The sequence below is a fragment of the Ctenocephalides felis genome, unplaced genomic scaffold (assembly GCF_003426905.1).
Source record: "Ctenocephalides felis isolate EL2017-DRISC unplaced genomic scaffold, ASM342690v1 CF-g0.4_SCAFFOLD_03572, whole genome shotgun sequence".
NCBI classification, from domain to species: domain Eukaryota; kingdom Metazoa; phylum Arthropoda; class Insecta; order Siphonaptera; family Pulicidae; genus Ctenocephalides; species Ctenocephalides felis.
In genome coordinates, this window is record NW_020539726.1 from 32,120,019 (window position 1) to 32,134,803 (window position 14,785).

Sequence of the window (14,785 nt, forward strand, 5' to 3'; positions counted from 1 at the left end):
GCACAGGCACATGCACACACACACACTTTTTTCAAATTAGGTGTCAAACAATTCAAAATTACTTGAAACGTCGAGAAAACATAAAATTAGCAAGTCGGATTTTTCGGCGACAACAAACTACTCCTTCTCGAAGTTAATAAAAAAACTAGTAGTGAATGGCATTGTGCCTTAAGGCAAATTGCTGGAACTTCCCGTACCGTAGTGAAATATTCGAGAAATTTTAAACGTTTTCAAATATATTATTACAAATACTGTAACTTTCATTATTTTTGCTATCTCGTTATATCTGAGCAAATCATAAATCAATTTATCTCCAGAACATTAACAATCGTCATTTCATTTCTAATTCAATTTCAAAAAAATAGTTGCCTAATTTGCACGAAATTGAAAAAGTGCTCCCGTATAGTCACAGTCTAAACGCATTTGCAAATAATTCTGTGCGACATTTTCACTTATACTGTGCTTAGCTTGGCGGCATTTTCGCATTTTTCAATAGCTTTCATAAAATTGGAAAAGTGCTCCAGTACAACTTGGGTAAATATTTGTACCAGAGTGGCGCTTCGATTGTGCTTAGCCTGGGTAATTTTTTGAATTTTTAATCCAAAATTACAAAAATATTTTATGGTAAATAAAAAAGGTGTAATAATGTTTTATCATCAAAAGCAATTGTTTTGTCAAGCAGAAAGTTCTTTAAATCATTCAAATCGGACGCTTAGTTCATTCAAAAACTGCCATTTTTTGCACATTTAGCTATGTATCTTCGAAATGGCGGGACCTGCCTTTGCCAAAAACTAATCAGCACATCTTCCTATCAATAGGAATCGAATGTTTTTTAAACCATTCAAATCGGTCGATCCGTGCGGCCGAAAACGTGGACGAAAAAATGCCTTCATACAAAACACCGGTAAGGTTTAATTAAGATACATAATTGAATTTATTTAATTAAGATACCTAAAAAGAATTTAGAATGACAGAAGCAACTCACAAGTTATTTAATAAACTTAGACTATTCATTCAATGGGTATTACAAATCGGACACTGCAGGTCTAAATGCATAATTAACTATTTTTGTGTATTTTAGGAGACTGTGTAAACATTTTGGTGCAATCTATAGGATCGAAGTTAATCGGACGATAAATATTTGGAGCTGTTACTAATTTAAATAGACAAGAACTGTATATACGATATATATGTAATTAGTTAATTACAGGTATGTACTACTGTTTAAATGTAAGTTGTTTCACAATGTCACACATTAGTTAAAATTATTTTTATCCCTTTTACAGATTTATAGTTTAGTTATTTTGTATTCGGTTTGTATTCAGTATCCAATCTAACTAAAATTTATATATGTGTTTCCCATCAAGTTTTCAATAATATATTTTTAATGTCAGTGAAAATCAAACACTGTGTGATATCTTATCTGAATATATATATTTTTAACATATCAAATTTGTTGTTCAAATGTTGGTCCCAAAAACATTCGCTCTACGCAATTAATAATAGTTTTGCTAATTATTTCATTGTCATATTTATGCACGTAGTACGCGGCATACATAATCACGTCATAGTTCATTTTTGTTATTATTTTTGTATTACTGTTTTTATTTTATTTTTATTTTAACTTTTTTCATTTTATATTCAATTTATGGCATTTTTTTGTATTTTTGTATTTTTTTTGCTCATATCAATTTTGTAAATAAGACATTAAAGTCTTGATTAACAAAAATAAATTGTAACAAAAAAAAAAAAAAATATTTATGCAACTTTGTATTATATTCATACTTTTCTATATCAGGTCAAATGTGTAACCGGCATATTGCAAAATAATTGTATCATATTTGCACATTACAATGTGTATAATAATTCGTCGGATTCAAATTTGGCGCCAACATGGCCGCTTCGCTGTCATTCGAAACTGTCATAGTCTAAGCGAAACCGGTGGCGCCTCTACCGTGTCGCCGACGAATCACGTGGCAACGCTGCGAAATCCCTTCTTTTGCCTGATAGCTGTCAACGAGTGCACATGGTATATGAAAAGAGAGGTTAGTGGTTGAATTATTCGAAACTGACAGTGTTTTAGTATTTGTTTACAGAGTGTTTTGTGTTTGTTAAATTATTCTGTGCTCGAGTTTAAATCGTACGTTTGTGGTATAACTTTTAGTAGTCATTTTGTGTAACAAGTTTTAGTTTTTACAATTGTGACATTCGGCGCCATTAAAACTGAAGTGACATTACAAGGCAAGGTAGTAAATGAATTTAATTACTGTTTTTTTGTAGTCTTTGCGTTAACTTTTAATAAATTATCAATTTGAACAAAACTATACAAAATGGTTACAAAACATTCGTGATTCTAGTTTTACCGTTTTTTGGTCAATGATTCTTATTTTCAAATTTTTTGTCAATTTTTTTTTCAAATTTTTTTTGTCAATGATTTCTTTATTCAATTTTTTTTGTCAATAATTTCTTTAATAATAATCGAAATAATTTCTTTAATAATTATCGATAATCGAAAGTCCGGATAATCCGAAGTCCGGATAATCCGAAGTCCGGATAATCCGAAGTCCGGATAATCCGAAGTCCGGATAATCCAAAGTCCGGATAATCCAAAGTCCGGATAATCGAATGTCCGGATAATCGAATGTCCGGATAATCGAATGTCCGGATAATCGAATGTCCGGATAATCGAATGTCCGGATAATCGAATGTCCGGATAATCGAATGTCCGGATAATCGAATGTCCGGATAATCGAATGTCCGGATAATCGAATGTCCGGATAATCGAATGTCCGGATAATCGAATGTCCGGATAATCGAATGTCCGGATAATCGAATGTCCGGATAATCGAATGTCCGGATAATCGAATGTCCGGATAATCGAATGTCCGGATAATCGAATGTCCGGATAATCGAATGTCCGGATAATCGAATGTCCGGATAATCGAATGTCCGGATAATCGAATGTCCGGATAATCGAATGTCCGGATAATCGAATGTCCGGATAATCGAATGTCCGGATAATCGAATGTCCGGATAATCGAATGTCCGGATAATCGAATGTCCGGATAATCGAATGTCCGGATAATCGAATGTCCGGATAATCGAATGTCCGGATAATCGAATGTCCGGATAATCGAATGTCCGGATAATCGAATGTCCGGATAATCGAATGTCCGGATAATCGAATGTCCGGATAATCGAATGTCCGGATAATCGAATGTCCGGATAATCGAATGTCCGGATAATCGAATGTCCGGATAATCGAATGTCCGGATAATCGAATGTCCGGATAATCGAATGTCCGGATAATCGAATGTCCGGATAATCGAATGTCCGGATAATCGAATGTCCGGATAATCGAACGTCCGGATAATCGAATGTCCGGATAATCGAATGTCCGGATAATCGAATGTCCGGATAATCGAATGTCCGGATAATCGAATGTCCGGATAATCGAATGTCCGGATAATCGAATGTCCGGATAATCGAATGTCCGGATAATCGAATGTCCGGATAATCGAATGTCCGGATAATCGAATGTCCGGATAATCCGAAGTCCGGATAATCCGAAGTCCGGATAATCCGAAGTCCGGATAATCCGAAGTCCGGATAATCCGAAGTCCGGATAATCCGAAGTCCGGATAATCCGAAGTCCGGATAATCCGAAGTCCGGATAATCCGAAGTCCGGATAATCCGAAGTCCGGATAATCCGAAGTCCGGATAATCCGAAGTCCGGATAATCCGAAGTCCGGATAATCCGAAGTCCGGATAATCCGAAGTCCGGATAATCCGAAGTCCGGATAATCCGAAGTCCGGATAATCGAATGTCCGGATAATCGAAAGTCCGGATAATCCTATTATCCGATGTTCCGATGTTCCGATGTTCCGATATTCCGATATTCCGATATTCCGATATTCCGATATTTCATTTGCCTTAAAAATACACCAATTGTTTAAGCATTTTTTTAAGCCAGTTAGGTATTTTTTTTTATTCATTTTTTTTATATATATTTTTTTTATTGTTTGAACAGCAATCAGAACTCCTATATGTTCTATAACCGAATAAAGTGTGTGTCAAAATCCGTAGTGTTGTATTGTTCATATTTAACATTTAACATAATATATATATATATATATATATATATATATATATATATATATTTTCAGTTTTTAGACATTAGTCAACTTGTACACACTAGAATGTAAGAAAAAATTGTTCAAAAAAATTAATTAGTTTAAATGTTCCAATTATTAATAGCCTGGTTTATCACAGTGTAATAGTGTAGTGTATTTTTTGTATAATTAATCCTTTTTCCACTGAATGACGGTCTCGATGAAGACCGAAACGTATGGATAAATAAAGTACTTAAAAACTACTTTAGTTTTTTTTTCTTTACTTGGTGTTACTGCCCGATTTTAAATAACCTATCAAAATATAATATCAACACCAAACTCACATATTTCAAAATATATATATATTATATATATATATATATATATATATATATATATATATGAGTGAGTTCTTGAGGGCGATACATCAAACAAAGAAAAGCCAAAGATTTATAAAATAATCTTTATTTCCAAACGTTTCGACATTCAATTTGTCATCATCAGTGGATATTACGTTGGTTGGTTACATATAGAGAAGTGTACACAGCACTAGAGATTGGCACTAACATTTATACAACTAACTTGTCAGCACTATGCATTTTTTATATAATTTTTTTGTATGATATAAACAGAAAAATGATAGTTTTATTGAACAATAATGTAAGTAGAATTATGTAATTTCTGCCACGACTTCTGTACTTTGCTAGGAGTTTCATCTTTAATGTTGGAATATAAAAATTTTAATTGTTTTAATGAAGAAAAAGTAATATGAATATTATGTTTTTTGAAAAGTCTTTTTGATAATTGGTTAAAATTATTGTCAAGATATGGAAAATTAATGAAAAAGGTTTTTTCAGGAACACTTGTTTTGCCAAGATCTTCCGGTTTCTTATCCAAAGGTTCAAGTAATTTTGCGACTCTATTTTTAATAAATTATTACTCTTTTAACAAAAAAGAAAGATATAGTTTATAAAGTAAATTGTTTGGATTGTAATTGTTCTTATATTGGCCAGACCTGCCAGAACTTAGAAAAAAGACTCAGGCAACATGAATTACAATGTGAAAAAATAGATAACAAAAAATTTAAAAGTACACTTGTGGATCATGCTAGTATCAACAACCATAAGTTTGATTTTGACAATCCCCAAATCTTATTCCATGAGAAGGACGTATTTAAACGGAGCATGGCAGAATCAATGTTAATAGTTCGGACTAACAATAGCATAAATCTGAGAACCGACACAAATATTTTACATGACACTTATATAAACATCATTAATAATTTATAATTTTTTCTTTTATCTTATTCTTTTCAATAAATTAATCTGTTTTTTCATATTTATCGATTTTTGTATGCGAGCGCCTTCCTTTGTTTACATTTTAATGTTACCCATCCTGTCTCCGTTAAATACTTCAGTTTTGTTTCAAATAATTCTGTAAATGTCACATGTCAGTCAGTACCGTGTCAAGCATTGATTAAAACAATTGTCACTTGCCAATGCAAGGAACAGTTGATGTTTTATATTAAAAAGTCTAAATTTAGTTTTAAATAAAATATTAAAAAGAATGTTTAGTAATAAATAACTGTTATTGAAATTACACTGATGATGAGGCACACCTTAGTCTCGAAACGTTTGTAATAATAAAATAAAGTTGTGTTAAAAAAATCTGAGTGCTGTTTTGTTCATATTAAACAATTAATATTCGTTCCACTCATATCATAAAATTCTATAATATATATATATATATATATATATATATATATATATATATACGCTACACCAAGCTATTAGTAACTAGAACATTTAAACTAATTATTTTTGACTACTAATTTTTTGTTACATTCTAGTGTGTACAGATTAACTAATGTCTAAATTAGAGAGTATTTATAGTGTAGTGCATTTTTGTATAATTAATTTTCTTTTTTCCATTAAATGACGGTCTCAACGAAGACTGAAACGTATGGATAAATTAAGTATTTCAAAACTACTTTAGTTTTTTTTTTTACTTGGTGTTACTGCCCGAATCAAATTAACTCATCAAAATATATATCAACACCAAATTCTCATACTTCAATATATATTGAAATGATATAAGTTGTTGGTTAGGGGTTGCTGGGGTTGATCCACACTGTCTCCAGGATACAGATCAGTCCACTCTTTGGTTCACGTCGTTACTAGTAAGTTACTGTTACATAGAATCAGTTGTAGATTTCTTGGTCCATCCTTTCAATAGTGTGTAGAATCCTATCAACTCCTAGCCTGGTGTCGTGGGCACAGCAGTAAGTTGTAATATAATATGATAAACATTGGTTGTAATCTCTTCGGAACCGTGAGCACTTTATTTAGGTATGGGCTGAAAGAGTTCCTCTACGCAAATATAATTGAAACACTGATTTCAGATAACTGTGACTTTTATTTGAATGTTCAATTACACTTTTGACTTATCAACGGACATAAATTCAGGTTTTGATGTTAAGACATACTCTAGACTCTCTCTTAAGACTCACTAAATTTGATGGACGATCACTATTCTATTTATTAGATATAGGATGTACCATGTACTTTGATTATTTATCAAAACCGCACGAATTGCATTATTACACAATAAATATATATATATATATACACGTATATATATATATATATATATATTTTATTTATTTATTTACTTATTTCTATATATATACGTGGTCTGTTCAAAAAGTACCCGGAATTTCCGTTTTTTCAAAAAAATATTTATTTATTCGTCTACATTAATGTGGTCCCCTTCAAAGTAGTCCCCCCCAGATATAATACACTTATGCCAGCGTTTTTTCCAATTTTCGAAGCACCCTTGATATTCACTTTTTGATATGTCCTTGAGCACTCTCAGCGATTTTCTTCAATCGAGGAAAACCGCCGTCCTTTCATGGGTCTCTTCAACTTTGGGAATAGGAAAAAGTCACACGGAGCCATATCTGGTGAATTTTTGCACTTTGCAACACTTTATTTCATTTTTTACGCAAAATTTAATACAAATTCTTTGACTTTTCTTCTTCCATTGTAAAAATCGCCGAGCTCAGAAAAACACGTCGAACCTTAGCGACTACCACAGACAAAGTACACAGTGAATATAGCTGAAAATTTCATCATACTTTAGGGGCATGTATACCAACACAATAAAAAAAAATTTTGACAATCAGACACTCCAGACCCGCGAAATTTAATTATTAGTAATTCCGGGTACTTTTTGAACAGACCACGTATTTATTTATTTACTTATTTATTTATATTATATACATCTGTTTGCTGGCATGCTTGTGTATATCAATTATTGATTTATATTAAGTGCTAAATTTTTCAACAGATAATGGACAAATGAATCAGAATGGCAGACCTAATGATGGCAATTATACTGGTAATGGAATTGGTCAACCGATCAATGTTTTAAATAGTAATGGTAAGTGCAGTAGAATAGTAAATTTAACTTCTTGTCTGAGTTATTTTATTTTATTACCTTTAGTTGTTTTCAGTTGTCATGATGATTATTAATAAGTAACCAGTGGCATTCTTTGTTATTGTATTGAAAATTAAATTTGTATTGCAATTGTCTTTGCTTTTTTTTTCACTTGAAATTGTAGGAAATAAATTTTAAGTTAATCAACTTCAAATAAATTGCTAGAAATAATGATTTTAAAAAATAGATTCTTACCAAGGACGTGGCAATATGGATATGCCTAACCTGCAAACACTTGGATTAAATTCCCAAGGGCAAAATACTAATGGGCAAAATCTTACCAATATGGGTGAGTAAAAATAGTAATCACATGACATTGAAAATCACTAATTTTATTCTTATAAACATGAATTTAGTGAAAAAATGCCGACATTTATCATAATATTCATATTAAGGGAGATTGTTACAGATAAGATCAGTAATAAGTGTACATTTACAAAGCTATGGAATGATTAATCATTTCTTTCCAAATATTAAACTTTGTATAATATGAAAAGATTCAATTATAAATATTTAAAGGTTTAGCAGCGCTTAATGCCCTTCCCATGAATCCTGCTCTTGTTGCAGCAGCCCTTAATCAAGTTGGATGGGGAGGTTTACTTGGCAATCTTCAGCAGCAATTACCCCCAGGAAATTCAGGTAATAATTGCATTTTCAGATTGAATATTTTTTTGATAATTTTATCGGTGGTCATTCTGTACCAATTGTAGACAAAATGATGTAGAAAATATAATCCATTTGAAAATCAATGTAATAACTGTGAACATAGTAAAATGAAAAATGAGTTTACTAAATAATGAAAATTATATAAAGTTAAAATGAATTACCATTAGTATGGTTCATTTGTTTTGTCAATTTTAATCTGTTATAAATTTGATGAAATTCAAAGAAATATAGCTATATAATATTTAAAATTTAAATTAATAAAAGTTACATATTTGGAGTTTTTATTAAGTGCTATGTATATATTTTTGAAAAAGTTGTATATGAATTATCAATTAAATTAAGTAGAATAATGCAATTACAGGAAATAATCAAGGGTTTAGCTCAGGCCCAATGAATAACTATGGTTCACCAGGACCAAACAATCAACAGCAACCGGGTCAGAATGGTCCAACTAACAATTATTTGAACTGGATGCCACAACAGCCTAATGGTAGCCAACAGGTACAAAAATAATTCAATAAATTAGCAGTAACATTAATCAGTGAAAGCTTATTTTTAGATTTGATTGAAATGCTTCACTGGCATTTGGATTAAACAAAACTAATTAAACTTTTATAAATAATGTTACTGCATTTTTTATAACATGTGCTTCTATATTTTTGTTGGATGAAAATTTATAAAACTTGATTTTAATCATTTTTTGATGTCACAGTGAGTTAAATGACTTTGCATTTTTAAAATCCTGAAATGGTCAGATGGTATAGAAGCATATGAATTAGTTGACCTAAGTCTAAACTAATTAAAGATCAAGCTTTTGTTTTTATCTTTAATTGGTAGACGCCTTTGACTAAAAGTAATATTTCATCTTATGCAAATATTTTCTAGTAAAGTTTCAAGAATCAGTTTGATATAAATGAAAAAGAAAATCATGCAAGTTTGACCTCTTATGATATATATATATATATATATATATATATATTATATATATATATATATTAGATATAAGGAATAAACAATTGTTTATTCAATCAGATGAACATTTACTTTTCCTTTGAGTAACTGAAAATAATATCTGAATAAGTATGGTAATAACATGTTGATACACTAGTTTGAATGATCGTGAGTACAATTGTGGTATGAATACATTCACCCATTTGTGTTGACAGCATTCAATTTTTGTAACTGCCGAGTCAATAAAGGTTCTTTAAAGAAAGTCTTCATAAACAGCTCCGAATTGGTCCATTTTTTTTAAATATTAATTGGAAACATTTCATAGGGGAAAAATATTTTTTTTAATGATTAAACTATGTATGCTATTTATATTAGGAAATAAGTTTTTGAGTGGATTTCTTTGAAAGAAAAAAAAATGTGTATTAATTTTCCTATTTAATATTATTATTTCATACAGATCAAAATTAAAATAAGTTTTAATGATGAATGATGTTTAAAAATTTCATTGGAGAAAAATATTAAAGATTGTTTTTAATGAATGTAACTATTTTTCTACATCTTACACATTTTTTTAATTTTAATGACTTCACCCATATCTTGGGAAATCCCTAGGCTAAACCGAAACAACGATTAACAAAAAAGCATTAAGCGAGTTATTACTAAGCAGATAGCTATTTCTTCTAGTATTTGGATTTCATAGTTAATACACATTGTGACTTTAGGTAGGAGTTTTAATATATTTTAAATCTGTCAATATAGTAGAGTCAGTAAAGATTTTTTGCAGAAAGTCTCCACAAGCAGCTCCGATTTTATTCTATTTTTTTCAAGTTTGTTTTTTAGTATTATTCATAATCAAAAACATTTCTGAAGAGGTGATATTTTTTATTATTGTTTAAAGAATATGATTATTATTTATATTGAGAAATTAGTTTTTGAGTGAATTAGTTAGAAAAAAATATTTATCTATTATTTTTCGTGTTATAAGTACAGTTGTTAATAAACTGTTATTAATATTTAATACTTACATCATAAACATTTTTTGCACATTTAGCTTCGTATCTCAGAAACTTCTGGATCTGCCTTTGTCAAAAACTAATTGCCAAATTTTGGGGTTATTCAAATCGGATGCTCCATTCTCTCAAACATATGATTTCTATTTTCTGCTCTGTATCTCCGAAACTGGACCTGCCTTTGCCAAAATCTAATCAGCACATGTCCCTATCAATAGGAATCGAATATTTTTTGAACCATTCATATGGATTGATCCGTGCGCCCGAAAATGTGGACGAAAAATTGTATCCACACATACATACACTTTTTTTTTAAGGTTCAGAAACCTTCAAATCATGAAGATATGCAAAAATTGTCAATTTCGATTTTTGGACGATTGCAATAAGTTACCCTATGGGAAGTTAATTAACATTAATTAAAGGGTACGATGTATTCGAGCTAAGTTTGGCTGCTTTAGGACATTTTTTTTATTTGTATCTTTCGTAATTTTTGAGAAATTATGGTGGGTATTGTTATAAAAATTCGAAATTATATATACTTTTTTAAAGTCGTGATTTTTTTTTTGAAAAAAGAATCTTGAAGCAGCTAAAATGCTTGAATCTCTCAAGAGCTCTCAATTCTATACTTAATACAATTAATTTTAATTTTAGTGGAAATGTTGTATTTAATAAAAATCACAGCGCACACATATTTTTTTCATCCATTCAGGAAATTTTCATAAATGATTATTTCCAAAAATGAACAAAACTGGTGCTGATTCTGAGGACTTTCTAATTTTCAATAATTCATGCCTTTATTACTCGGCTACGGCATTATGTTCAGTGTGCTAATTTAAAATAATCATGTTTTTGCCGCAGACATTTTGATTTGGATTTCGTTACTTGCTGCATAAAGACTGGATATAATTTCTGGCAATTTTTATTTGTGGTATGTGAGTAAATATTGGATGTGATACTACAATGTATATTGAATGACTTTATATAACATTTTCTTATATATGGAAAAATATAAATAGATTTGAATATGTTTTTTTTTTTTAAGTGTTACTAATTGGTTCTCCAATGTGTACACATGAGATGAATATATATTAGCTGTATTATTAATGAACTTTTATCTATTTGTGTAAAAGTTTTTAATTTGTCTATGGAATTTAATACATCTGATTTATGAATGTGAGGAATATGTATATCTTTAATGATAAAGTCGATTTGTATACAAGATTTGCTCTTTAAATGTAATGGATTACGTTTTCTTGAATAAATTACAAGAATGTTTATTAGAGAATATGTTACCCAACATTTTGTTTATATGCATTTTATATTTTGCAATTACTAATAAATTCTTAGTAATCGGAATGTGTTTGTTTTTATACCTTCTTTCAGGGAATTCTGTAATCAATATTATGTTGACAAATAGGCATATGAGCTTTATGTTTGTGTTTCTGTGAAATTATGTCTAGAATTCTGGTTTATTTTCCATTTTAAATGTTGCATAACTATATGTAATGTGATAATAAAGAATTTATGTATCAGAATTTTTTTTGCAGAATTTTATATTTCTAAAATTAGGAACTTGTTATGACTTGGCCCAAAAAATTTTTTTTTGGGCCAAAATTTTTTGGGTCAAAATTTTTGTTCCCAAAATTTTTTTTTGACCAAAATTTTTTGGGTCAATTTTTTTTTTCCAAAATTTTTTTTCCAAAATTTTTTAAGTCAAAATTTTTTTTGATCAAAATATTTTTTTGAGCCAAAATTTTTTTGGGTCAAAATTTTTTTTTCAAAATTTTTTGGGTTAAAATTTTTTTTGGGCCAAAGTTTTTTGGGCCAAAATTTTTTGGGTCAAAATTTTTTTTGACCAAAAATTTTTTTTTTGGGCCAAAATTTTTTTGGGTCGAAATTTTTTTGGGCCAAAATTTTTTTGGGTCAAAATTTTTTTGACCAAATTTTTTTTTTTTTGACCAAGAATTTTTTGGGACGAAATTTTTTAGGTCAAAATTTTTTTGACCAAAATTTTTTTTTGACCAAAATTTTTTGGGCCAAAATTGTTCCCAAAATTTTTTGGGCCAAAATATAATTATAGTTCTAATATACTTTAAACAAATAATTTCAACTTTGCAATTCAGTTTATATGATTCTTATAAATATTAGATAATGTTACAATATTTATAATAATCTATTTGGAAACATTCAGTATTTCTCGAACATTACGTTACGGTACGGGAAGTTCCAGCAATTTGACTTAAGGCACGATGCCATATACACCACCAGTTCAATTTTGTATCTATAACGTATTTTCAACATAATAGTAATGTACATAAAAAACAAATTCAAAATTTTCAAAATATGCATTTTCTAAAAATAGAATATGTCTAGAAATTTAGAGCAGATCGATCGCACGTAATATCAATGAAAGAAATGATGTATTTTTAAGTTTAATTCATATTAATTATTTTAATTGAAGTTCTACTCTTCATTTAAAATAAAATTGAATAAAATTAATTAATAATAATGAAAAACATTTCAATACTGTTAGAATTTAATTATAACCCATACATAAATATATGAAATCAATCATAACCAAAAATTTCAAAAATGTAATGAATGACAAGTCAAGCCATTTTCTAAGGTTTAGCAACCCTGTTTTGAAGCAGGTAAAAGTAGAAGATATCAATTAGGTGGTATTCAACACGAAAATCGAGCCTCACGTATGCATTATGCCAGATACGGGCACCGCGTGTATCGATGTGTATTAGGTGCGGCAGATGTCAAAATTTTTTTTGACCAAAAATTTTTGGGCCAAATTTTTTTGGGTCAAAATTTTTTTGACCAAAAATTTTTTTTCCCAAAATTTTTTGTTCCAAAATTTTTTTGACCAAAATTTTTTGGGTCAAAATTTTTTTGATTAAAAATTTTTGGGACGATTTTTATGACCAAAATTGTTTGGGCCAAAATTTTTTTTGGGTCAAAATTTTTTTGACCAAAATTTTTTGGGTTAAAATTTTTGTTCCCAAAATTTTTTGGGCCAATTTTTTTGGGTCAAAATTTTTTTTTCCCAAATTTTTTTGGGTCAAAATTTTTTTGACCAAAAATTTTTGGGCCAATTTTTTTTGGGTCAAAATTTTTTGACCAAAATTTTTTTGATTAAAAATTTTTGGGACGATTTTTTTGACCAAAATTTTTTGGGTCAAAATTTTTTTTTTTCAAAATTTTTTGAGTAAAAATTTTTTGAGTAAAAATTTTTTTTTGGGCCAAAGTTTTTTGTGCCAAAATTTTTTGGGTCAAAATTTTTTTTGGATCAAAATTTTTTTTGACCGAAAATTTTTTTTTTGGGCCAAAATTTTTTGGGTCAAAATTTTTTTTTCCCAAAATGTTTTTGACCACAAATTTTTTTCCAAAATTTTTCGTACTAAAATCATTTTTTCTACCAGGGAAACAGTCACAATTTTGAATTAAAATGGCGCTGTCAAATGTAAAAATGTGACTCCCTATTAAACGATTCTGACGAGATTTTGTATGATATTGAATATTTTTCGTACTAAAAACATTTATGCTACCAGGGAAACAGTCACAATTTTGAATTAAAATGGCGCTGTCAAATGTAAAAGTGTGACTGTTTCCCTATTACATCGAAACGATTTTGACGACATTTTGTATGATATTGAGTATTTTTCGTACTAAAAACATTTATGCTACCAGGGAAACAGTCACAATTTTGAATTAAAATGGCGCTGTCAAATGTAAAAGTGTGACTGTTTCCCTATTACATCGAAACGATTTTGACGACATTTTGTATGATATTGAGTATTTTTCGTACTAAAAACATTTATGCTACCAGGGAAACAGTCACAATTTGAATTAAATGGCGCTGTCAAATGTAAAAATGTGACTGTTTCCCTATTACATCGAAACGATTTTGACGACATTTTGTATGATATTGAGTATTTTTCGTACTAAAAACATTTATGCTACCAGGGAAACAGTCACAATTTTGAATTAAAATGGCGAATTAAAATTTTTTGACCAAAATTTTTTGGGTCAAAATTTTTTGGGCCAAAATTTTTTGGGTCAAAATTTTTTGGGCCCAAATTTTTTTGACCCAAAATTTTTTGACCAAAATTTGTTTGATTAAAAATTTTTGGGATGAAATTTTTTAGGTCAAAATTTTTAGGTCAAAATTTTTTTGACCAAAATTTTTTTTTGACCAAAATTTTTTGGGTCAAAATTTTTGTTCCCAAAATTTTTTTGACCAAAATTTTTTGAGCCAAAATTTTTTGGGTCATATTTTTTTTGACCCAAAATTTTTTTGATTAAAGATTCAAAATTGTAACTGTTTCCCTGGTAGAGAAAATGATTTTAGTACGAAAAATTTTGGAAAAAAATTTTTGGTCAAAAAAATTTGGCCTAAAAAATTTCGTCCCAAAAAATTTTGGGTCAAAATTTTTTTTTCCAAAATTTTTTGGGTCAAAATTTTTTTTGACCAAAAATTTTTTTTGGGCCAAAATTTTTTGGGTCAAAATTTTTTTGACCAAAATTTTTTTTCCAAAAT

At 29.3% G+C, this 14,785-nt stretch overlaps 1 protein-coding gene across 3 annotated transcripts; it reads left to right on the forward strand.

The window, feature by feature from the left end:
• The first annotated feature begins 1,899 nt into the window (after positions 1-1,899).
• LOC113387952 (mediator of RNA polymerase II transcription subunit 15-like) lies at positions 1,900-11,298 on the forward strand. Of its 3 annotated transcripts, XM_026625333.1 has the most exons (6): positions 1,900-2,045; positions 7,463-7,555; positions 7,800-7,901; positions 8,132-8,251; positions 8,640-8,779; positions 11,098-11,298. In XM_026625333.1, exons 1-6 carry the CDS (start codon positions 2,027-2,029, stop codon positions 11,104-11,106), a joined length of 483 nt encoding a protein of 160 aa, XP_026481118.1. In that variant the 5' UTR covers positions 1,900-2,026; the 3' UTR covers positions 11,107-11,298. The 3 variants fall into 3 exon arrangements, with proteins under 3 accessions (XP_026481118.1, XP_026481117.1, XP_026481119.1); XM_026625332.1 differs by lacking the exon at positions 11,098-11,298 and having other exon boundaries at positions 8,640-8,805; XM_026625334.1 differs by lacking the exons at positions 1,900-2,045; positions 11,098-11,298 and adding an exon at positions 2,119-2,246 and having other exon boundaries at positions 8,640-8,805.
• Positions 11,299-14,785: the final 3,487 nt, after the last annotated feature.